This window comes from Rhinopithecus bieti, unplaced genomic scaffold, assembly GCF_001698545.2.
Source record: "Rhinopithecus bieti isolate Rb0 unplaced genomic scaffold, ASM169854v2 scaffold_11273, whole genome shotgun sequence".
In the NCBI taxonomy this organism is placed as follows: Eukaryota; Metazoa; Chordata; class Mammalia; order Primates; family Cercopithecidae; genus Rhinopithecus; species Rhinopithecus bieti.
The window spans coordinates 205288-230976 of NW_016806694.1; the positions used below are offsets into that span (position 1 = coordinate 205288).

Here is a 25689-nt window from a genome sequence, read left to right on the forward strand (position 1 = left end):
TTTGTCCATTTTGAGTTAATTTTTGAATATGTTAAAAGGGCCCAATGTCATTCTTTTGCATGTGGCTATCCAGGTTCCCCATCACCACTCTGAAAAGGCTTTCCTTTCCCCCATTGAATGGCCTTGGCATCTTTCTGAAAATTATTTGACCACATATTTGAGGGTTTATTTCTGCACTCTCTATTCTATTCCATTGGTCTATATATTTGTCTATATCCCAGCACCACACTGTTTTGATTACTACAGCTTTATAGTAAATTTTAAATCAGGAAATTCGCAGCCTTTTATTTTTTAAAATTTTTTTTTTTTTTTTTTTTTTTTTTGAGATTATTGTGGATATTTAGGGTGCCTTAAGATAATATATAAACTTTAAGTGGATTTTTTTTCCTATTTCTGCAAAAAGCCTCATTGGGATTTCAAAAGTGATTACAATGAAGTCTGTGCATTGCTTTGAGTAGTACTAACATCTTAAAAATAGTTAAGTCTTCCAATTCATGAATACAAGGTATCTTTCCATTTATTTGTATCTTCTTCCATTTCTTTCAGCAATGTTTTCTATTGCTCAGTGCACAAGTCTTTCACCTCCTTGGGTAAGTACATTTCTAAGTATTCTGTTCTTTTTGATGCTACTGAAAATGGAATTTTCTTAATTTCCTTACCGAATTGTTCACTGTACACGAAAATAAATGCAACTGATTTTCGCATGTTGATTCTGTATGCTGCTACTTTGCCAAATTCATTAGTTCTGACACTTTTTGGGTTATTTTTAAAATAGAATCTTTAGGGTTTTTACACATAAGGTCATGTCATCTTCTAACAGAGATACTTTTACTTCTTCCTTTCCACTTGGAATGTCTTTTCTTTCTTTTTCTTGCCTACTTGCTCTGGCTAGAACTTCTAATTAATACTCTGTTGAACAGAAGTAGTGAAAGTAGCCATCCTTGTCTTGTTCCTGGTCTTAGAGGAAAAGCTTTCAGTCTTTCACCATGAAGTATGATGTAAGCTGCGGGCTTTACCTGGACAGCCTTTATGATGCTGAAGGAGCTCCCTTCCATCCTACTTTGTGGAGGGTCTGACATGAAAGGATGTTGCATTTCATCACGTACTGATGGCAGTGGTGGCCCATCTGGAGCAGCTGCTGCAAAGACACTGGCTGCAGCAGGGGAGGCATGGCCAGGGCTGTGTGCGCCACGGAGCCGGTGACAGCCAGAACAGGTGGGAGCCCTGCCCTGTTCTGAGTTGGTGGGGCAGGAGCCCTGCCCTCCTGGGTGCAGCTGCAGACCCAGGCATCCTTGTGCTCTCAGGGGCCTAGTGAAGTCCCCCTGCCCCTGCAGGCTCAGAAGTGCCGGCTCACGCTGCCTGGCCTCTCCCAGCTCTTGGTGCCTGCTCCAGTTTTGGAGTGAAGCTGAGGCTGAGCCTGGGCACTGTCACAATTCGGCCAGGTGTGTGTCTGCTTGGGGCGGTGTTTATATGCCAGCCCCCTGCCACCTCAGCCCCCTCCGGACTTTGGGTGCTGATAAGCATGGGTGGGAGGCTGAGGCAGCGGTGGGCTGAGGGTGGCTTGGTGTGGGCCTGCAGGTGGCCCTTGACACCAACAGCCTGGGCGCCGTGTACATGACTGAATGCAGCAGGAGGCAGGCAGGCTCCTGGGCAAAAAGGGGCAGATCTCTGCTGAAGCCCCACCTTCAAGCCAGGGATGGCCTAAAGCATGGAGGCCAAGCTGTCAGTTCTGAGTGGAGTCCACAGACCAGAGTAAGAACTTATGATGCTTTTTCTGGGCCTGCCCATGGCCGTCCATGGACCAAACACCATCCATTTCCTCCCTTTTGAGCTCATTAAAAATCCTGGATTCAGTTCAACTTGAACAGACGTTGGATCAACCTGCCTGTGGATAGGAGCTACTCACTGCAGGTCTCCTCTCCACCAAGAGCTGGACACCTACTGGCATGACCTGCCTGGGGAAGGGAGCTACCCACTATGGGTCTCCTCTCTGCTCTGAGCTGGACAGGCATCAGGATGATCTGCCTGCAGAAAGGAGCTACAGTCTGGGTCTCCCGAGAGCTGTTCTGTTGCTCAGTGAAGCTCCTCTCCACCTTCTCACCCACCAGTTGTCCATGTACCTCATTCTTCTTGGATGTGGGACAAGAACTTAGGACCTGCTGAATGATGGGATTAAAGAGCTGTAACACAAATAGGGCTGAAACGCCCCTCCACTCACCACACTGTGGGTGACAAGAAGGAAAGAAGAGCTACGGCCCTTTGGGGAGCCCAGACCTAGGGTTCTCCTAGCCAGGGCTGTGACACCCTCTTTGGGACTCTGCAGTTCCTAGTGTCTCCAAGCTTTTGGGTACCATCATGTTCCCCTCATCCAGACGTGAGTGCCTGCAGTAGATGCTGCATACAGTATATCTGGTCCAGCTGCAGCCTTGCACAGAGCAAGCACCTGTGCCAGCACCTGGAGCTACCTGCCCTGCCACAGCAACCAGCGCACCTGGCTGTGCGCAGTGGCTGGACCTCGCACTCACTCGCTCACACACCCCTCACCACTCTGTGCCTGGCCTGCCTTTGGCAGGTGTGGGATCTGGGTTGGTAATGTGAGCTGAGCGCAGCCTGCCAGGGGAAGTGGGCAGGACGAGCCCAGCGGGCACGAGCAATACTCAGGCAGAAGGTGCCCTAAGGATCCTGTGACAATACTATTTCTGCATCAACTGAGATGACTGTGTGATTCCTTCCCCCAACTTCATTCTGTTAATGTAATATATGACACTGATGGAGTTTCACGTATGGAACCATCCTTGCCTTCCGGGAATAAATCCCCACTCGCTGATGATGTATAATCCTTTTACTTTTTTAAATTTAATTTTTATTTAGTATTATTATCATTTTTGAGACAGAGTCTCGCTCTGTCTTCCAGGCTGGAGTGCAGTGGCGCAATCTCAGGTCACTGCAACCTCTGCCTCCTGGGATCAAGTGATTCTCCTGTCTCAGCCTCCCGAATAGTTGGGATTGCAGGCGTGCGCCACCATGCCTGGTTAATTTTCGTATTTTCAGTAGTGACAGGGTTTCACCATGTTGGCCAGGCTAGTCTCAAACTCTTGACCTCAAGTAATCTGCCTCCCTTAGCCTCCCAAAGTGCTGGGATTACAGGTGTGAGTCACTGTGCCCAGCCAGTATAACCCTTTTAATATACTACTGAATTTAGTTTGCTAGTATTCTGTTGAGGATTTTTGCATCAATATTTATAAGAAATATTAGTCTATGGTTATCTTTTTCTGTTGTGTCTTTGTCTGGCTTTGGTATCAGGAATGCTGTCCTCATCTTATAATGAGTTAGGAAGTGTTTCCACCTCTTGAAATTTCTAGAAGTTTAAGAAGGATTGATGTCAATTCTTTAAATGTTCGGTAGAATTCACCAGTGAAGCCACGTGGTCCAGGCTGGAGATTTTAGACTATTGGTTCAATCTCCTTACCAGCTACAGCTCTATTAAGATTCTTCTGTTTCTTCGTGATTCAGTCTTTGTAGGCTGTAATATTTTTTCATTTCATCTAGGTTATCCAATTGATTTGCATACAATTGTTTGCAGCACTGTTTTATAGTCCTTTTCATTTCTGTATCTTTTGGATCATTTGTCATCCAACTAATACATTTCATATTATCAAAGGACAGTCATCTGCAGCCATGACGTACTGAGGATTCCCTGTGCTGTGCCGTGGGCTGTAGCCTGCTGCCATGCGTCCACGTGTGCAAGGCCACACCATGCCCTGAACCCTCCTGGGCTTATGCTCTCAGCTACACTCTCCTTTCCACACACACAGAGGACCCCAGGAATGATCACATGTGGGGACTGGAAACAACCAGGGAGAGCACTTAACACAGTGTTTTCCAGCGTGTGCTCTGCAACCTCTTACAGAGCTGGAAAATCCATTTAAGTGGGTCACAGCCAGCATTCCAAAAACTGAAATAGAATAGAAATGATCTGAGCACTCTGTAATTAGTTTTGTAAAACCTCTGCCTAAATTGCGTTATAGGAGGCTTTTGTGTTGTGATATAAAAAGTATTTCTTACTGTTCTTCATGGCTAAATACAGATTGAAGGCCTTCGTACGAAGCCAGTTATCCCTCATTTTAGGTGGGGGGAAACTGAGGACAAAGAGGGCACATTCTTCTCTAGGCGCCTCATCCAGTCTGCGGTAAAGCAAGACTACTTCTGGGTATTTTCCTTCTACCCAAGGGCTAACCTCCCAGTGAATGAACATATTTTATGGCCTCAAATAGTTGGAAATCTATTTTTCTCCTGTTCCATGGTGAGAATTTCAAAGAAGAGATGAAACTGATCTTTGGATATTCAGCAACACCTTTGTCTTCTGATAAAATCAATTTTCCCTGTTTTCTCCCTTTTCTCATGCAGCCTCTCCACCATCCTGATACTGTGTCACTACCGTCCTTTCCACTCTAGATGGCAGTCCCAGCCCGGATGTGAGGCCGGCACCCCTCGATGTCAGAGACTGCACCTCCCCCTTTCTTCCTCCTGGGGAATCCGCCATCAGACTTCTCAGATTCAAGACCCCCCAACTCTGCTCAATCTAGGGCACATCCCCTAAGAGAAAAGACAAATCATCTGGGAAGAAAGGGAGGGAACCCTTTCTATTTCTAGGGCAATGCAATGGGCTGGGGGGAAAGCAATACGAGCTGCCTCTCCCAGCTTGATGCTGGGGTTAGCGAGCCATCGGGCTTCAAGAGGAATCAGCCTGGGAATGAGAAAGCTCCAGGTGGCAGGGAAATGTGGAACACACAAGATCCAGGCAGGCATCATCCTGATCTCAGCCCCAGTTGCCTCATCTCACATGTGAGAAGTCAGGGCTCAGAGGGAGCTTCTGTGACCTTCACCCAAGGTCACAGAGCTGCTGGGGCTTTGCCCAGAGCCAGACCCCAGCCTGGCGAGCCTCCCCAACAAGGGCCACCCAGATTTACGATCATTAAGATAATTTTTAATCTTTTTCTCTCTCTCTGTCTTTTTTCCAGAACAAACCACACCAACTTTCAAGGACTAAGCAAAAAATAAACCAACAGATTTTACTATTAGATTATTAATGCTAATACCTTATAATTTAAAAGATCACTATAAATTTGTTGATAAAAATGTTCATATATTTTATGTAAGATTATTATTTTAGCTACCATAGAAACCATGTTCAAACGAATTACCCTGGGAGTCTGCAGATGCCCAGAACATTACTACCTTCAGCTTCCATTTACATGATTAGAGGATGTGTTGTAATTGCAAAGGTAATACATGAGTACATTCTTACCATACATGTTTTACTGAACAGACCAGGGCTCCTTTGTCCCTACGTCCTTCCCAGGCACAGCTGTCAGTTTGCTGTGGGTCCTTCCTGACCTTTCTTTACAGATCAGTTTGTAACTCAGACGTCAGTCTCACTAATTGAGTCATGCTTGCCTTTGCACCAAAATTGTATCATTTGGTTCCAATGAACAAGACTTAACTCTAAACGGATTTTGGCTGGTACCAAAAATCAAATCTACTCCAAAGAGCAAATAGTTTTCCTATTTGTTCTTTGCAAAGGAAGATTTGCCTTTGTGGAGAAGCTTTTAAAAAATTTCCCTTGACTAAACAAACAAACAAACAAACAAACAAACAAACAAAAACAACCCAGTCAGGTGCAGTGACTCAGGCCTGTAATCCCAGCACTTTGGGAGGCTGAAGTGGGAAGATCGCTTGAGCCAAGGAGTTCAAGACCAGCCTGGGCAACACAGTGAGACCTTGTCTCTACAAAAAATTTAAAAATTAGCCAGGCATGGTTGTGCGTGCCTGTAGTCACAGCTATTCAGGAGGCTGAGGCAGGGGGATCAGTCGAGCCTAAGTGTTTGAGGCCACAGTAAGTTATGATCATGCCACTATTCTCTAGCCTGTGCAACAAAGTGAGATCTTGTCACTTAAAAATAACCCCAAAACCTGAAGGTAATTCCCATTCTGAGCAGTGCCAACATAGATAGAAGGACTATTTGAGACACTGTCACTTTATTTTATTTTTTTTAATTTGATTATTTATATGTTATTTATTATTATTATTTATTTTTGAGACAGAGCTATGCTCGTGCCTGGGCTGGAGCAGTGGCCGGATCTCAGCTCAACTGCAAAACCCTGCCTCCCGTTTTACGCCATCTCCAGCCCAGCCTCCCGAGTAGCCTGGACTACAGGCGCCCACCACCTGTGCCCGCTATTTTTGTATTTTTAGTAGAGACAACGGGCACGGTTAGCCAGGATGGTCATTGACTCCTGACCATCGCCTGATCGTTGACCGCCTGCCTTGGCCTCCCAAAGTGCTGGGATTACAGGCTTGAGCCACCGCGCCCGGCCACTGTCACTTTAAAGATAAGCCTTGACTCGTCCAAAGCTCTGCCCACTGTGGTTCAGGCGGGAACCTGTGTGGACCTGGGGTCCAGCATCCTTTCACAGCTTCTGCCTGGCCGCTTGGCTCCTGTTTCCCTTAATTGAAGGGAGACGTTCTCATTTTGAGGTGATGTGAAATTGTCTATCCTCTAATGCTTCAATCAGACATAGCAAAGGGCAAAACCTTTCAAATAACCACCTGGGAAGACTGAAAACTTGAAGTCCTTGCTCACTCAGACAGACACGGTGCAGCCAACCCCCCGGACCCTGAGCTCTTGGAAATGCAGTTACCGTGAAATGCAGTAACGAAGAGTTGTCATCGGACAACCGACAAACACACACATCTGGTCTGTGGTGCAGTAGGGTCTGCCTTGCCTGCAGGGTCCCCTGGGGTTCATCCCCACAGTGATGCCAGAGGAAGCCTGTGGCTCTTTTCTTTAGTCTGGGGTGTCAGAGACAGACCAGTACAACCGTATCAGTAAGCCCTTTAGTTCATTCCTTCAAGCCTTACTGAAAATCCTTCCTTTCCATCGTCTTCTACATGCTTTTCTAAACCTATGAGGCAGGCCGGGGTGACAGCAACAGGACACAGCGAGCCAGCCCTCCAGCCGCAGTGGGAATGAACAGTAGTGCCGAAACCCCTGCTCCCTGTGCCCTCCGAGGGATCCCAGGACACTGCCTGTGGGTTTCTCACCCGTGAGCCTGGGGCCCACCTCAGAGCCTCTGTCTGCAGGGGAGGGTGGAGGGACACTGCCCAGGTAGAGAAAGGCACTCACCACATGTGGCACACCCAGAGGTCCCCTCACCGTGAGTTCCGAGCCCCAGCACAGCGGTCTCCTGGCTGTCAGCCACCTGCCCAGGACCATCTGCCCTCTGGCCACTACTGCTCCCAAGGCCAGCAGAGAGGCTGCTGGTGCAGGGCCGAGCCTCAGAGAGCAGGGAGCCCACGGCCTCCTCTGTCCCTCTGGCTTTAGGCTTTAGTCACAGAGGAGAGCCCTGCCTGGGGAGATGACGACAGCAGTGGCCACGAGTGACCATGTCAGGCTGGGCACAGGACACACAGTGCACTGTTGACCCAGACACGTGTCTGAACTCCTAACCAGGCAGGAACAGTCTTTACTTCCACAAGGACCTTCTCACCCATTTTTCTGGGAATCAGTGGCCCTCTCAGTCTATCTTGGCCTTCAGCCTTGCGGTAGAAGCCTGAGTCCGGAAGAACGTTTGATCTGAAAAACAACCCTCACGTGCAAAGCCACAGATGGCGATGCTGCCCAGTATTGAAGGGTACCCAGCGAGACGGGTGACAGCCCCGGCCGCACAGGTCCACGCCACAGCAGCCGCCTCACAGCCCGGCCCCAGGGGTGTGGCCCCAGAGGCCACCTTTTCAAGAGAAGATGGAAATTCCAATTTTCATGGGAAATCTCCCAATTTTTATTTTTTATTTTTGAGATGGAGTCTCCCTCTGTCGCCCAGGCTGGAGTGCAATGGCGTGATCTCTGCTCACTGCAACCTCCACCTCCAGGTTCTCCTGCTTTAGCCTCCCAAGTAGCTGGCATTACAGGCATGCACCACCACACCTGGCTAACTGTTGTATTTTTAGTACAGATGGGGTTTCACCATGTTGGCTGGGCTGGTCTCCAACTCCTGACCTCAAGTGATCTGCCCACCTCGGCCTCCCAAAGTGCTGGGATTATAGGCATGAACCACCACACCTGGCTCCAATTTTTAAAAGCTAGATCAACTTAGGTTCCAACACCCTGTGGGGCAAACCACGTACACAGCCATGCTCTAGGCTAACTCTGTGGCTTCTGCAGAGAGGGACTTGTGGGGAGGGCTCACCCCATATTAGGGCACTGTGGATCTGAAGAACATGAGTTTCTGCATCAAGCGGGCTGACAGCCACCAAGTGCTTGTCCTCCTCCCCAACAGCCAGGGCCCCTCCCAGTGTCCACCCCGGGGAGCTGGAGGAGCCTGGCTGTTCCTCCTGGCTATGAAGAACGGGCACCTGGATTTTCACAACTGATTAATCCCTGTAGGAACTAGTAATGAAGAGATGTGTGATGCGATTCCTTTTGTTAAATTTTACATTGAAACTGCTGTTTCTATAGGTCAAAAATGGCTGAATGTTCACGATTTCATATGCTTCAATCTGGGCAAAGGTCCCTGTCCCTCTCCTGCCTCTCCTTCCACCCGCTGATGGCCAGACCCTGGGCTGCCCACACAGGCCAAGCTGGACCCTCTGGGCCAGGCCACCCGCAGTCAGAAAAGGTCACCCCGGCTCCCTCAGCTCCAGCAAGAAAGGTTCCAGCAACTTGTTCAAACAGCTCGCCGGGCTGTGTCTGGAATATTCATGCCCCTTTATGGTCTTCCCATTCCTGAGTGGTCTAAGATAATGAAAAGAAATGTAGACAGTCTCAAATCTCAGAAGTCACACAAACCAGGCTCCAAAGCAACCAAGCTCAGGCTACCTCTGAAAGAATGCGCAAGGATTCAGATCCAGACCCGCTGCTGCTGTCTGCCATGGTGTAAGCATCTGCTTTGCCTGTGATGTAATTTACACCTGGGTGGCTAGTTTTCATTTTCATCCAGAAATCACTGCTTCCACCACATTCAGGCCCAGTAATGTCCATTCCCTGAGCCCCCCGGGGACACACAGTGTCTACCGCATGGCAACAAAGGCTGACTGGCTTTGGGACACCCATCACATTCACGCAGCCTGCATTGTCCCAGGCCAAGGGACATGGGAGGAAGGTGCCAGTGTCAGGAGGACACTGGCGGAGGCGAGAAGGTTGCTGGCGGAGGGAGGAGGGCTCTGGTGGGGGAGGAGGGTGCTGGTGGAGGGAGGAGGGTTCTGGTGGGGGGAGGAGGGCTCTGGTTGGGGGGAGGAGGGCGCTGGCTGAGGGGACGAGGGCTCTGGTCGGGGGAGGCGGGCACCAGCTAAGGGGAGGTTGGCTGTGGCTCCTGACCTGCACCTGCACAGGAGCACACCCTATGGGACAAGGACCGGAACTGGCTGAGCTGGGCACTTCCTCAGGAAGGGGCCACAGAAGGCAGCAGGGCAGTGACCACTTCTCAGAAGGGGACTCTCATCAAGAAGCAAGGAAGCCAGGGCCACTGTGATGCTGTCTAGTTAGCTTTGGTCTGGCCCTTCCTCATGGTATAAGTAGAGGAGGCGAGGGGCTGTGTGGTATAAGCGGAGGAGGCGAGGGGCTGTGTGGTATATGCAGAGGAGGCGAGGGGCCGCGCGGTATGAGCAGAGGAGGCGAGGGGCTGTGTGGTATATGCAGAGGAGGCGAGGGGCCGCGCGGTATAAGCGGAGGAGACGAGGGGCCGCGCAGTATGAGCAGAGGAGGCGAGGGGCCGCGGTATAGGCAGAGGGGGCCGCTCACAGGAGGGCCGGAAGCTTCCTCCACCAAGTACAGCTGCTGGCCCACTCGTCCTCCTCCTCAAAACCCAAACCCACCCCATCCTATTACCCCAAGCTTTGCTTCCACCTCCACTCTCCAGGTTTCCAGCAGAAAGACGCAGCTTTAGTTGAATCAGAGTGTGAAGCCTGATCACCCAGAAGCTGGTTAATTTGATGCCCAGCCCCTCTCGCACCAGCTTTAAATAGAACAGCATTTTCTAATGTGCTCGCAGAGGCCTGGGGTGGGTCTCCATGAACAGGCCCTCACAGGAAGCTCCCCCACACGCACAGGCTCCTAGTGAGGCTGCGCCACAGAGAGGACGGGAGGAGCACCTGCCCCCAGCTGCTGACTGGAGGGTGCTGAGCTGCTGCCAGGGCCTGGACTCCCAGGGCCTCAGGTGCTGCAGGAGAAAGGCCTGGGACATCGGTGCTGAGAAAGGAAGAGGTGCTTAGGGGCTTGCAGGGGCTCTGGTAACAGGAAAGAAGCCCTGAGCATGGCAGCATCTGCCCCACGCACTTACCCTCCCCAGCCACCTCGCCCCGGAGCACAGGCCGGCACAGCAGCCCAGAGGACTGCCAGGCTCTGCCAGGGGGCACAGGGGGCACAGCCTGGCAGGAAGCCTGGCTGCATGGGGCATTCCTGGGTGAAGAGGGTCCTGGGTTAGGGGCCCTCAGGGCAGAGAGAGGGGAACGCACAGCATGGCCACACCCACAGTATTAGCGAGGCCTGAGTCTGTGTCCGGAGAGAACGGAAGTTTCTTCCTCATCCACTGCCACTCTTCTCCCTTTTGGGGAACCATCAACTAGGCTAATAGACCAGATGTGGAAGTGGAGCGAGGGCCTGGGCCGAGCTGCCTCTGGTCATCGCACCGGAACGCATCTTGTGTTTTATGAAACATCACACAGTCCTTTGCTGAGCTATGCAGAAGCCACAGGAGAAACAGCCACACCTCGAGGAGGGTCAGCTCCCAGTTCCAGGTTACTCAGAAGAGAAGGAGAAATAGCATCGCAGCTCAGGACCTCAAACCCACGCTGCAGGCAGCAAGGATCTCTGCAAGCCCCGGCTCAGCTCCAGAACAGAGCTCTCAGGGGCAACACTGTATGTGCATATTAACAAAATGAGGCCCAGACAGGGATGTGGACTTCTGCGGACACAGTTCACTGACTACCGCATGTCTTCACCTGCCACGCAGCATGCAGCCCTGATGGGACCTCTGAACATCACTTCATCACCTTCCTGATTTCAGGGAAGGGAGGCTCTGCTGGTGGGCCAGCCGGCGCTTCCTGGGAAAAGGCGTCACACAAACCTGCTGCCACGTGACGCAGAAAACACTCTTTTGACACATTTTGCTTTTCTGCTGGGCCTCTTGGTTGGTAAGGGTGTGGCCAGTGTGCTGGTGTTCAGGACACAAGGTGCTATCAACAGGGACAGCAAGCGGAGCTGGGTCTGCACCAGGAACAGAGCAAGGAGCTGCCTGACCCACGCTCGGGAGAGAGAAGCCAACACCGGGGCAGGTCTGGGAGGAAGACTGGGGAGCGCCCAGGCAGGGGACAGAGAAGCTCCCTGTGTGCCCGCGCACAGAGACCCCGAGCGTTCTGGAGCTCCTGGAGGGCCGGGGGAGGCTGTGCCTGTTTCCACCAAGTCCAGGGGTGGCGTTCACAGCCCGTAATACATTAAGGCAAAGCAGCGATGTCTAAGCCTTCTATGGTTCTGAAACTGCTGCTGGAATGAGATTTTCTCCCTGTCCTCTCTCCAAACACAGGCGAATCCCATACACTGTGTGTTTAGCACTTCAGAAGAATTAGTCCTTCCTCTGTCCAACAATCTACAGGCATCAGGATGCCAAAGCGTTCAGTGCGTCTGGATGGTGCAGCTCTGTGGACACCAAAGGACCCCAGGATGCTGTCGAGGCTCGAGGAAGGTAACACAGCAGGGCCAAAGGGGCTGGTGGACTGGACTGGGCACCCAGAGGAGGACAGAAGGGGCAAGAGAGGATGCAGGGGGCAAGAGGAGGAAAGGGCTGTCAGGTGCACACCTTCCCCTGGCATCCCGTCTCCTCCCCGAGGCTGCCCTGTCTAGCCCTCCCCACGGTNGAGGAGGCGAGGGGCTGTGTGGTATATGCAGAGGAGGCGAGGGGCCGCGCGGTATAAGCGGAGGAGACGAGGGGCCGCGCAGTATGAGCAGAGGAGGCGAGGGGCCGCGGTATAGGCAGAGGGGCCGCTCACAGGAGGGCCGGAAGCTTCCTCCACCAAGTACAGCTGCTGGCCCACTCGTCCTCCTCCTCAAAACCCAAACCCACCCCATCCTATTACCCCAAGCTTTGCTTCCACCTCCACTCTCCAGGTTTCCAGCAGAAAGACGCAGCTTTAGTTGAATCAGAGTGTGAAGCCTGATCACCCAGAAGCTGGTTAATTTGATGCCCAGCCCCTCTCGCACCAGCTTTAAATAGAACAGCATTTTCTAATGTGCTCGCAGAGGCCTGGGGTGGGTCTCCATGAACAGGCCCTCACAGGAAGCTCCCCACACGCACAGGCTCCTAGTGAGGCTGCGCCACAGAGAGGACGGGAGGAGCACCTGCCCCAGCTGCTGACTGGAGGGTGCTGAGCTGCTGCCAGGGCCTGGACTCCCAGGGCCTCAGGTGCTGCAGGAGAAAGGCCTGGGACATCGGTGCTGAGAAAGGAAGAGGTGCTTAGGGGCTTGCAGGGGCTCTGGTAACAGGAAAGAAGCCCTGAGCATGGCAGCATCTGCCCCACGCACTTACCCTCCCCAGCCACCTCGCCCCGGAGCACAGGCCGGCACAGCAGCCCAGAGGACTGCCAGGCTCTGCCAGGGGCACAGGGGCACAGCCTGGCAGGAAGCCTGGCTGCATGGGGCATTCCTGGGTGAAGAGGGTCCTGGGTTAGGGGCCCTCAGGGCAGAGAGAGGGGAACGCACAGCATGGCCACACCCACAGTATTAGCGAGGCCTGAGTCTGTGTCCGGAGAGAACGGAAGTTTCTTCCTCATCCACTGCCACTCTTCTCCCTTTTGGGGAACCATCAACTAGGCTAATAGACCAGATGTGGAAGTGGAGCGAGGGCCTGGGCCGAGCTGCCTCTGGTCATCGCACCGGAACGCATCTTGTGTTTTATGAAACATCACACAGTCCTTTGCTGAGCTATGCAGAAGCCACAGGAGAAACAGCCACACCTCGAGGAGGGTCAGCTCCCAGTTCCAGGTTACTCAGAAGAGAAGGAGAAATAGCATCGCAGCTCAGGACCTCAAACCCACGCTGCAGGCAGCAAGGATCTCTGCAAGCCCCGGCTCAGCTCCAGAACAGAGCTCTCAGGGGCAACACTGTATGTGCATATTAACAAAATGAGGCCCAGACAGGGATGTGGACTTCTGCGGACACAGTTCACTGACTACCGCATGTCTTCACCTGCCACGCAGCATGCAGCCCTGATGGGACCTCTGAACATCACTTCATCACCTTCCTGATTTCAGGGAAGGGAGGCTCTGCTGGTGGGCCAGCCGGCGCTTCCTGGGAAAAGGCGTCACACAAACCTGCTGCCACGTGACGCAGAAAACACTCTTTTGACACATTTTGCTTTTCTGCTGGGCCTCTTGGTTGGTAAGGGTGTGGCCAGTGTGCTGGTGTTCAGGACACAAGGTGCTATCAACAGGGACAGCAAGCGGAGCTGGGTCTGCACCAGGAACAGAGCAAGGAGCTGCCTGACCCACGCTCGGGAGAGAGAAGCCAACACCGGGGCAGGTCTGGGAGGAAGACTGGGGAGCGCCCAGGCAGGGGACAGAGAAGCTCCCTGTGTGCCCGCGCACAGAGACCCCGAGCGTTCTGGAGCTCCTGGAGGGCCGGGGAGGCTGTGCCTGTTTCCACCAAGTCCAGGGGTGGCGTTCACAGCCCGTAATACATTAAGGCAAAGCAGCGATGTCTAAGCCTTCTATGGTTCTGAAACTGCTGCTGGAATGAGATTTTCTCCCTGTCCTCTCTCCAAACACAGGCGAATCCCATACACTGTGTGTTTAGCACTTCAGAAGAATTAGTCCTTCCTCTGTCCAACAATCTACAGGCATCAGGATGCCAAAGCGTTCAGTGCGTCTGGATGGTGCAGCTCTGTGGACACCAAAGGACCCCAGGATGCTGTCGAGGCTCGAGGAAGGTAACACAGCAGGGCCAAAGGGGCTGGTGGACTGGACTGGGCACCCAGAGGAGGACAGAAGGGGCAAGAGAGGATGCAGGGGCAAGAGGAGGAAAGGGCTGTCAGGTGCACACCTTCCCCTGGCATCCCGTCTCCTCCCCGAGGCTGCCCTGTCTAGCCCTCCCCACGGTCTGAAGGTAGCACTTGGTGGCACCCACCCCTTCCCTCTCTCCACTACCTGCAGGAGCTGCAGAGCAGACAACAAACCTCGGCTCTGCCCATATGGATGGCTGCACCCATGATCCTAGTGAAGTGTGAGCCTGCCCTCCTGAGAGAGGTCCCCGGGGTCCCAGGCCCAGCCGCCACTCCAGGAAACCCACCTGGACGGCTGCACCCATACCCTGGACAGCCTCGGTAAGTCAGGGCAGGGGCCGGAACTGCACAGCCCTGCTCCGGAAAAGGGACGCTCTGTAAAGAAGCCTGTCCTGTGCTCAGCACACCACAGGGCTCAGCACTGGGCACTTGGCCTCGCCGCCCACCACCGAAGCCAAGGATTTATACGCTCGCTCAGCCACACGTTGGGCAGCAAAGATCCAGGGGAGGCCTGGGAGGGGCGACGCAGGCTGCTGGGGGGACTGCCCTGTCTGTTTCTTGACTGCGTGCTGGTCACACTGTTGTGTTGAGTTTGTGAGGACTCACTAAGTGGAACACGTATGAGGTGTGCTTCGCCCCATTTGTTACATGTCAACTGAAAACACGCCCAGCCTCTGAACCCTGATGGGCTCCCGAGTCTCTGGCCGCTGCCTGACGCTGGAGCCGGGTGGCCGGGGTACTCACCTGCGGCAGCCCGTCCTCCCGCCTCCGGCTCTGGCTTGGGCGGTTGATGAAGGACCGCGTGGAGACTTTGTAGTGGTTCAGCAGGCAGACGATGACCACCACCATCACCGTGACCACCACGACGATGATGACGATTTGGGCGAACTCCAGCTCCGCTGCCACGGAAGAGGACAGTGGTTAGCCGCCTGGCCCTCCAACCCCAACCCATTCTCCAGGCACCGCCGCCGCCCCAGCCTCTCACACACATCTGGTCCTCAGGCCCGCAGGACACAGAAACGACTGTCTCACTTTAGCGAAGGGGACACCATGGCACCGTTGGGAGGCTGTGCAAACCTGCTGTGGGGATCCAGGAGCCTGGGCCATCCCCCACCACAGGGGGCTGAGAAAGCCTCCCCAAACTGAAGTTATTTCTCCAGTGTCACTGCTCTAGGAAAGTTAAACCCGTCTTTATGGTTGAGTGGAGTTTCTCAAGGCAATTCCCCTAGGGAGCCATACTTAAAAGGAAAAATCAGCGTTGTCCCCGTCCCTCCAAGGCTGTGGCTATGCAGGTGAGTTAGGAAACACATCTGCATTGCTTCCAGGCCTGCAGGCACAGCGCTTCAGGAGTGGTCAGGTCTGCCCTGGGTTTCTGACACCACCACCCCAAAGATTCCCTAAATGCTATTGACACACACTTCACACGCGAGTCCAGCAACACAGAGCACCTTCCAGTCACAGCACACTGGGCCGGCAGCTGGAAGCAGGTGAGCCAGATCCCTGTTTTGGGAGAGGAAGCAGGTCGAGGGCTCCCGGGCGGCCTGGAGCCACTTTCTGCCCCCGCTCTCCCAGCCCATGGCTCTGCTGCCTGCCTCACTCCTCGTCCCCCACGCTGGAAGGAAGTGACTGTCCGTGCAGTGATGTAAATTCAGAGCAAGGGGCTCGGGGATGCTATGAGGAAAACAGTGCAGGAATCTGGGGGTGGTGTGGTGGACAAAAGGCAGGAGGAAGAGGAGAGAACGCCATCAACTGTGCTGCCCTGGGCTCACAGCATACACGCACACACATGCATGCACATACATGTGCTGCAGCAGGGCTCAGGCCCCGGCCGGTGGGGAGGCATATCTGGCAGCGTATCCGCTCAGACGTGGGGCGATGCAGGCAGAGATCAGGTGGTGCTTCCCCAGTAGCTACAACTGTGTGCATCTGCTGGTCACACCCTGGGAACCGAGGGTGAGGCTGGACGAGGGGTTCTCTGGATCGCCCCATGTCCTACCCTTCAGTACTGCCCTCCGCTTCCACCCTGAGACCCCCACACCCTAGGGACTGAGGGTGGGAGTGGAGGGCAGTGGGGCCCTGGGGCCTACAGGAGAGGGGCTGGCGCCTTGAGAATGGAGAGCAGAGTGTGTGGGAGGCTGCTGGCTGAGCTGTGCACAGAGAGCAGATGGACCTGCCAAGTGCCCCTTGCCCCCGCAGGCAGGGAGAGGCCAGGCTGGTGGGAACATCACCCTTCCCTGTGGACATGGACAGAGCCATGCTCAGAGTCTCAGAGGCCATGCTCTGAGCAGCTCCTGAGGCTGGCAGTCAGTGAGGCCTGCTGGCCCCGCCCCAGCCAAGGGGGTGCTGTTGCTCTGGGGTTCCCTGCGGCCTGTCAGCTAAGTGGTGGGGGCTCTAGGGGCCTGGTGCCCAGCCCAGCCTTGGGGTTTGAGTGTCCACTTCCTATGCGGAGGAAGTGTCCATCGGAACGGCCACACTTACATGCATCCCCCCTGCCACCCCAACACACACGCAAAAAGTCTCCCCGGGGCTTATCAACAATTTTCATGCTGGGGGCTTTCTGGAAAAGACTGAAATTGTGCCGAGTCTTCAAGCAGGTGCTTGGGCCCTTTGCAATTGGGTTCCAATAGAAACGTGACCTTATTTCTGCTCACAGGCCATGGGAAGTATGACATGCTTGTTTACCTAGGAACAGTCTTCGACTCTGCCCCTGCCCATAACCTTCCTGTGTCTGGACATTCTGGCCTTGACCCTGTGTTTCTCAGGACCCTACCCCAACACACCATGTGACGTCTCCCAGGCTGAGTCTGGAGCCCCTACTTTGCCGCTCCTGACACGGGAGGCAGCTAAGTGGCTTCACTGGTACAAGGTGAATTGATGAGCGACTCAGCATCCCCAGGCTGAGAGACGGGGCTGGGATGTGTGGCCCCGGTTGGCTCTGCCCAGCTGCATATGTGTGCTCTCTGTGAGGACAGCCACTGCCAACAGGATAAGGCCTGCACTGGCTGCAGAGTGCCCGAGTGTGCCTCCAGCAGCCCTGAGGGTCTGTGCAGGGGTCAGCCACCAGCCCAAGGCGATCGCCCAGGGACAAGCATGAAAGGAAGCAGAGAGATTCCGCTCAGGACAAAGGCAGTGAACACAGTGATGAGGGCTGAACCCCGAAGTCGAAGACGGTGTTCCTAGGTAAACAAGCATGTCATACTTCCCATGGCCCATGAGAAGAAACGAGCTCACATTTCTATTGTGACCCGAATAATGCCTTCTTTAACCAACTCTTATTTTTATTTTGTAGTTAAATAGCAGAGTATTCACAAATTAAAGCATGCCCTAGGATTTCTGAATGTTTTCTTGTTTTTTTTTTTTTTTGAGACAGTCTCGCTCTGTTGCCCAGGCTGGAGTGCAGTGGCCGGATCTCAGCTCACTGCAAGCTCCGCCTCCTGGGTTCACGCCATTCTCCTGCCTCAGCCTCCTGAGTAGCTGGGACTACAGGCGCCCGCCACCTCGCCCGGCTAATTTTCGTATTTTAGTAGAGACGGGGTTTCACTGTAGTCTCGATCTCCTGACCTTGTGATCCACCCGCCTCGGCCTCCCAAAGTGCTGGGATTACAGGCGTGAGCCACCGCGCCCAACTGAATGTTTTCTTTTCAAGAGAACTTCACTGTTTTATGGACATGGATATAGAGGAAAATCACGGTGACAGGGACGGATCAGCACAAAGTCGTGCAACGAGTCAACTCTTCTCTTGGAGGGCACCTTTCCAGGTCATCTGTTCTTGACTAGGGAAAGCTATGCAGATACGCATTTGCAGCAAAGCAAATCAAATTATGTTTTCACAAGTCTCTGGGCATTTTTTACATATTTGTGTTTCATTTGAAAAGGATTTTATTATAAAATAATGAAAACTTCTTGAAAATTTAAATCACATAGAAGGAAACAGTGCAGTGTAAAGTCTCCCTTCCCAACCCACAGCGCCCCTGACTCCACCAAGCCTTACTCTGTCCCTGGGGAAAGCCCAGGCCTCCGTTGCATCATGTGTGTGTGTTTGCTACGAAATGAAGGCTTTCCTCTTTTCAGTTATTGGAATCGATGTGCAAATATCTTGTTTGCGTCTTTTCACTTAACACATCACAGACCTGTTTAAACAAGAACACACGTGCACTGGCCTCGCTCTGTGGCAGCTGTCTGTTACGGAGTACAAACATACTGGAATTTGCCTTCTCCATCTGGTGACTGTTCAGGTGGCTTGCTTTTTTCTTTTTTCTCTTATAACCACAAAATTGCATGTGTATATGTGCAAGTGTGTGGTTGGCACACGTTTGTCAGCATACTTAAAGACTCCCAAAAGTGACATTTCTGGGCCCAGGGCATAATCACTTGTAATCCTCATGGCTACTGAGAACCTGCCTTTTGTAAAGGCTGCATTAGTTTAGGCTATCCCAGTAAGAAGGCATGTTCCCCGTGCCCTCATTCACCCTGGAGACTCACCCTTTTAATCGGTGACAATCTGATGGGCAAAAATATCTATCTCATTTTAATTTGTATTTCTCCAATTACTGGTAATTTCAGATCTTTCCCTATGGTTATGGCAATTTGTGTTTCTCTTTTTCATAATCATATTAGTGTATTTATAGTTTTCTCATTTATTTCTTATGTATTTATGTGAAATCTTTACATATTATGGTTACACATCTTTGTCTGTTACGTGTTGCAACTATTTCCCCTAGCCAGTCATTTCTTTAAACTTCACCATGAGCTTCTCTATAGATGCTATAAAATTTTATGCCATCAAATACTTTCTTTTTCCTTTATGGCTTCTAAACTTCCTGTTTGATTGGGAAGGTTCTCTTTTATATTCTAAACATATTTTTTTCCTAAGATTTTTGGAGTTTGTATTTTATGTTAGATCTTTATTTGCTCTGGATTTTATTCCTCTTTTGGTCCGACACAGCACATGGAACATGTGATATTGACTGAAAGGTGTGCATTTTCTGAGCTAATGTCTGATTTAAAAATTCAGGCAAGGATGAGAAAGATCTCAGTTGTATGAAACAGTGCATGGAATCACTCTCCGTAAAAATAAACTCCAGGCCAGGTGTGCCTGGAATCTCAGCACTTTGGGAGACCAAGGCGGGGAAATTGTTTAAGGCCAGGAGTTCAAGATCAGCCTGGGCAATAGAGCGAAACTCTGTCTCTTAAAAAAAAAAAAAAAAAAAAAAAAAAAGTAAAGCCCTCACCACCTTTCTTTTTAAGGGGACTGCCTTCTTATAGACCTGCCACACACATGGGCACTGCCCTGCCCTGCTGGGACATCTGCGCCATGCTGTTGCCCCGAGGCCGATTCAAATATGAGTCATGCCCAGCCGTGGCAGGTACGTCTACAGTACACGGAGGAGCGGTGGCCTGGGGGTTCATGGGCACCCTAGTGGCATGGTGCCTGGGGCAGGTCAAGGTTGCGGGCATACTCAGAGGCTGTGGGAGCAGGAACACTGTGCCCAGGAGCCTGCGAACAAAATCAAGTGGCCCTGAGGGGTGCCCTGGGGTGGCGGCAGCCTGATGAGGGCCTGAGCCACAAGGGCACTCACTCCTGGGCACAAGAGGCAGCTCTTCCTGCAGGCACCAAAGACCCAGGGACACCTGGGTCCCAGAGTCCACCATCCTCACAGCCTGGTCATCTCACTGCAGCAGCCTGGTCCCTGGCTGCAGGCGAGGGTGGCCCGTGGTGCTCCTGAAGCCCTCCCCTGAGGGCGTCAGGGCCTAGTGCAGGGCCCACACGTGCAGCAGAGCCTTGCTCTGGGAACTCTGGGCAAAACCCATAAGTGGAAACAGACCCCCTTCTCGCCTTTAAGTCACGGGAGCCAGAACACTAGCAACCGAAAAGATGAGCATCGTACTCTCTTCAGGAACAGAAAGCCTCCCCAGGCAGGGCCCAGGAGATCCTCAGAGTGAAAACTGCAGTCAACGGGTTCTTGGAAATGTGTGTAAGGATTCCCAGACCCTGAGCCCTGCACTGAGATGCCCTCTCCCTCCATGACCCTCTTCAAGCTCACGAGGGGTGTGTGGCAACCCCCCAACACCTGTCCTCCCACACCCTCTCAGTCATTTTAAACAGGAGAATTCCACTAAACACCCACAGCCTGTTTTCACGTGGCAGGGCAGGGGGTGGCTGTGGTGCGTGGAGCCCAGCATCCACAGAAAGGAAAGATGCCTGGGGTTTGGGTTTTGTTTTTAGGGGTGGGGAAGGAGTCGGCTGGAAAGGGGAGGCTAAGAAGAGAATGAATTCTGGAAGAACTGCTAAAACAGAAAGTTTGGAAAAATAAAACCCGCAGGAATAGTAGCATTCTTAGAAAATTAATCGGATGCTTTGGGGCTTCCAAGATGCTATGCGCCTAACACGGATTCTGGCACGGACGACGGGTCGAGTTTCCTTGTTCAATAGCAACGGATGTCCACAGAAGAGGGCCAGAAAGGAGGGCACGCAAGGAAAGAGGTTGAGGCCAAAGTCAAATGTTCACATCCCCCTTCTACGGCGCTGTAGTTCATGACGCTGGGACAGATGAGTCACTGCAATGGAAATACCGGATACTTTTTAATACCTGTAGCCTAAAACTTACAGGAAGGCATCTTAACACCTTCTTTTATTATTGCACAGCAGTGACAGTGACGACAGTGATGATGGCATCTCTCTATTTTTATGGAAACCTCTCCAGGAAATCCCAAGCTGCACACTGGAGAATTACGGGAACAGAAGCAGCGGTGTGAAGTCTGTCGGTCTCTCCCCTGGTTCGATGAGAGCTGAACTGAATCATACTAGAGGCATGAGTGTCTGCGCTATTTTTAAAGAGCTCTGGGGAAGTGCGGCTGTCCCACCTTAGGCTCCTCATGTAACATGCATTTCTATTTGTGGGATGGTTAACACTCCTCATGTAACACGCATTTCTATTTGTCGGATGGTTAACACTCCTCATGTAACACGCATTTCTATTTGTGGGATGGTTAACACCATCTTCCATTTGGTCTCTCTTCCACCAATATATTATCCTTCACCGAAGTCCTATTTCTACAGTTTAATTATTGTTAAGCTCCAGATGTGTAACGTATGCCCTCAAAGACCCTATCATGGGGCAGGGGGCACGGTCTGGACCCCGCATGCGTTCCTCTCTTTCCCCAGGCCAAGTAAGCATCTTGGCAAGAATCCAGAAAACGTTCCACGCAGAACATTGCAATGTCGCAGAAACGGCCACCCCTTGGCCATGAAGCCCTCGCCCCACCCTGCGTGGTCACTCCCTACCCTACCAACCGCAGCACCCCACCTCACTCCCCTGCGTGCTGGCCTCTCCCGGAGCACCAAGCCCGGGGCTGGCTTGCCGCAGAGCCTCACCTCCAGGCAGCTGCTTCCCCTGCACACCCTCCTGCCCCGCTGCTGGGACATACACACACCGGCCCTCCCACATGTGGCTGGGTCTGCCTGGCTTCTGCAGTGAACTTGTTGCATTTCCTTCCTGTCTCTGTCCTCAGCAGAGACGGGTGTGGTGGTGAGATGACAGCCCTAGAGGTGTCTTACTCTTTATTTATGGCTCTGTGACACTTTCAAAGTGCTGAATGTTCCTAAAGGCTGGTAAATTATTTCCAAGATCCTCCAGAGACTGGGCGGCGGTGGTGGCAGGAAGACCGGTGGGGGCAGGAGTTGGAATCTACTTAGACTATAATTGCCTCAAGTTTGTGAACTGTTAGTACAAAAATACTCTTGGAGATTTTAATGGTTGAATGAAGATTCACACTCATTAAACAACACGGTTGAGGGGGAAAATTCAGCCTGTGTTACAAGAATGACTTCACAGCTTGAAGTACAGAAGCAAAACAATAAGAGCTGTCATCATCCTGATTACATGATATGTTTTGAATTTTATTTTCCTTGGAGGTGGGTTGGCTCCTCTACCGTATAGTACAACAAGTGGAACGGAAGGGAAAAAGCCACGCGACAGAAATACCCAGGTTTTGGTGTCACCTGCTGGCTTTACCTTCCTTCAGAAGCTCTTTCCTAAGCCCCGATGATGGGTTCACTACTCTGGTGACTTCCTGTGCAGCTCGGAACCCAGTGGCAGCACTTACGACTGTCTTGGTGGTATCCATTGTCTGGTCTTCTTCCTCTATAGAGTGAGCCCTGGGTCAACGCCTTGTTCATCCAGTGTCTCAGCAGGTAGTGTGTGCCTGGCGCGAAGTTGGCATTCCCCATTGAGAAGCTGGTGGAGAAGCCCTAAGAACAAAGGGACCCCAACAGCCTGACCTGCTTCAACAGCATCTGGCACAGACACGTGTTCTCCCAAACACTTCCCGACGCCTTCAGTGCCGCTGGAGTTTTGCTAAAGGTTTTCATATTTTGCAACAATTATTCAAAAAATTTTACTAGTCTAAGAGGGTGTGATCTGTCACTGAGAAAAGAGCCTCCTGGTTGCTCTGAGCGGCCTGTTTGTAGTCATGTATTTATGTCCAACATTTGCATGATAATAAAATGAGGAACCGGTCCCTATGATCTGCAGGTAGAGAGATGAACGTGGAAGACGGGTGTGGCCCAGGCACAGCTACCTGATACCGGCCCAAGGCCAGGTGCCCTGGACGGCACAGGCAGGCGGGCAGCCATCAGCAATGACCGGACGGACTAGGGAATCCCTCGAATGCAGACTCCATGAGCCCGTCCAGCTGGAGCAGCATCTCCTCGCTTTATGAAAGCCCAAGCATTCATCCACTACAATTACTTCTCACCACGCATTTTAGAACCTAGAGTTTCATGATCTCTTCAGAAAGAAATTTACCTAAATATGTTCCGATCAAAGATGACTGACAGGATTTTCTAAAAAATCAGCAGAGGAGTAAGAGCAATTATAAACCTTTTAAAAGTCTATCCCTCTGCCATGCTATAAATGGAAAAAAATACATACATAAGCCATAATTCCCCCTATAGGATTCATTTAAAATCCACCCTCACCTCCACCTCCACATTATTAATTTAGGAAAGTGCATCAGAAAAAAAAACACAGCTGCACATGGAATGGAACCTTCATTTCCACAGGGGAGAGAGCTGGCTTCGGAGGCTCTCATCCCACAGCCAGTCTGTCTGTCTCTCACTTTCTTTGGCTCTCTCTCTCTCTCTCTCTCTCAGAGTCACAGTTCTCCTTCCTAATAGCTGCTGTCACTAGGTGGATGACCTAAGAAAGTGTTCAATGAACCAGCCACATCCTGATAAACACCTTTTCTTTAAAATGCAGTTTTCAACTCCTGAAGGTCAAGAGAAAGGACCTATCAACAAGTAGCAGAATTTCCAGGGGAGGTCCCAGCCTCATAGACAGACATTTGAGAAAAACAAAACTCCAAAGCAACAAACTGTGTACTCGTGCGTAACACCTCCAACAGGAACAAACAAATTTCAGGCTGGAAAGAAGATGAAAAAGCCTGACACGCATCTTCCTAAAGGGAGTCTCACCCTGAAATGTTCTGAGTTGACAGACCCCTGTTAGGCAGAAACAAACTTCCTGAGGAAGAGCTTCTCCTCTTCTCAACTCTGTCCTCAGACCAAACTCCAGGAAGAACCACAGCAAACCCGAAATAGCATGCATCACCCATGGCAGTTCTTGGGAAATGTACCTTTTTTTAAGAACAGGTCTTTGAACTGAGCCTCCTTCAGTGTGCTGTTGTTCAGGTGGTCACTGGACATAATCAGGTCCTCTGCAAGTGGGAGTTCAACTGTGACGCAGCCCCCCACGTTCAAAGCATCCCTTCGGCTTCCGGCAATCTCCTCTCCAGGCAGCTCAGAGCTGCAGTTATAGCTGGCGTGGGGTGTGGGAGAGTGTGTGAGTGTGGAGGGGGGGTGTGTTTCTGTCTGCCTCGTTCACTCTCTCTCTACTGTATCAGCAGGGCCCACCCCAGGTGCTAGACTCAAATGCTGTGGCTCCGACCGCAGACTGTGGCTACCAATTATCAACTGCCATCAACAGAAACCAGAAGCTCTGCGGCAGGAAGCCGGCCGTGTCACCGAGCAGAGAGTAAGTCCAGGGTTTCCGATCCTGAGACCAGCTGTACACCTAGGGCAGTGCTGTTTACAGCAACGTCTATCAGTGAGCAGTCTGCACGTCTCGGGTTTGGCCTGACACCTGGACGTGTCACACACACAGGCAAGCAGAACGCAGCTAGACGGCTCATCTTGTCTCACTGTGTTCGATAATCTTTTCAACAGGCAAATGTCAAACCAGTCCAGACAGAAAGGAGGAAATCTGCAAGTCTCACACAATACTCCTTCCCTTGATCTCTGCTGGAAGCTTTCAGAGCAGAAGGACCGGAGAGAGCGCTTACCAAGGCAGGACACGCGACAGGCGGGACACTCACGTTAGGCTCGCGTGCTTCTCCCCTGCAGATCCACTCCCAGAGCGTGCTCGCCCGGCTGGGAGCACCCACAGCGTCCCTCAGGCTGCGAGCCAGGCTGTGGGCTGTCCTCTCCTGGGGCTCCCTCTCCACATCCTCTAACTGATGGGAGCAGCTCCCAGCAGCTCTTGCCACAGAGCTCTGTACTGGCAGGGGTGAGGTCTAACCACAGCAGGAAACACTGCGTGCTCCTCTTCCTCCGGTACTCTCTTCCCTCTCGACTCTCCCATTCCTTCCCTCTCCCTCTGCCTCACATCATTATTCCCCATGTATCGTAGCACAGAAACGCCACAGAGGCTCCTTCAAAGTCAGGACACTCAGTGTTCCTAGGCAGTTTTAGTTTATAAGGATCAGAAATTAGAGAAAAGAATCCCAGGCAATTCGAACATGAAAGCAGACACATGTCTCAGGAGGGCGCTTTCTCCTGCTTCATTTTGTTCGAGCACAGTCTCTTTTCCCCGAGGTCTAAACAGTTTGTTTCATCTGAGTGTAAAACATCTCCGTGCATTTGGATGCCCCCAGGCTGTGTGAAGAAAATTCAGGACAGGCTGCGAGTCTGTCGCAGTTTTCAGAGAAAATCACGGGGTGGCCGGCCGGCGCGGTGGAGAGGGCAGCCTGCCATGGTAACGCTGCAAATAACCCCCGCCACAAGCAGTGCCCGGAGCCCAGAATAGCCTTTGTTTTTCCTTATTTAGGGTAAATAGGAATGACATGTGGGCCATAACAATAGTTTTGGCTGTAGGAGGAGTTGTCAAAGCAAAACTAAACTCTGTTGGTTACTACCAGCGTTGGAAGCCAGGACAGTGACGTTAGCAGCCAGCCCTGCTGTCAGCTGGGGCACGTCACCTGGGGCATGACAGCAGGGACCGGGCCCTGATGTCACCGCAGGGTCCTCCAGGTGGCCAGAAGACCTCACTTTCTCATGCTCTCATTTTTGGGGGCAGCAGCAGAAAAGCAACAGAAGATCCACCCAGAAGAGTTTCCAGATGCTTCATGTAGATAAAAGGAAACCAGAGAATTTCACAAGGAAAGTGACCGTTTATTAATACACAGCCGCCGGGGAAATCCGGATGGTATGATTCTTCCTGAGCAACTTCCATATTAAAAATGAAACTCCCCTTCCTGTGCCAGACTTTCCCTGACTTCTCAGAGTCACCGCTGGCTGAAGGAAGAGGGAGTTGCCCTCAGGAAGAGGCAGCTTCAGAAAGAATTAGAAGCTGCGGTCACTTC

General features: G+C 52.1%; 1 protein-coding gene across 10 annotated transcripts in view; it reads right to left on the bottom strand.

Moving 5' to 3' along the window:
* LDLRAD4 (low density lipoprotein receptor class A domain containing 4) overlaps positions 1-25689 on the bottom strand; it is a 448790-nt gene that overhangs the window by 24760 nt on the left and 398341 nt on the right. For 6 of the 10 annotated variants that reach the window (XM_017877471.1, XM_017877473.1, XM_017877476.1 and 3 more), the window contains one exon: positions 14794-14948. In XM_017877471.1, the coding sequence (XP_017732960.1) occupies positions 14794-14948 (155 nt within the window). Of the gene's footprint in view, positions 1-14793; positions 14949-23685; positions 25126-25689 lie in introns of those variants that run through there. The other 4 variants (XM_017877477.1, XM_017877475.1, XM_017877479.1 and 1 more) reach the window with 3 other exon arrangements.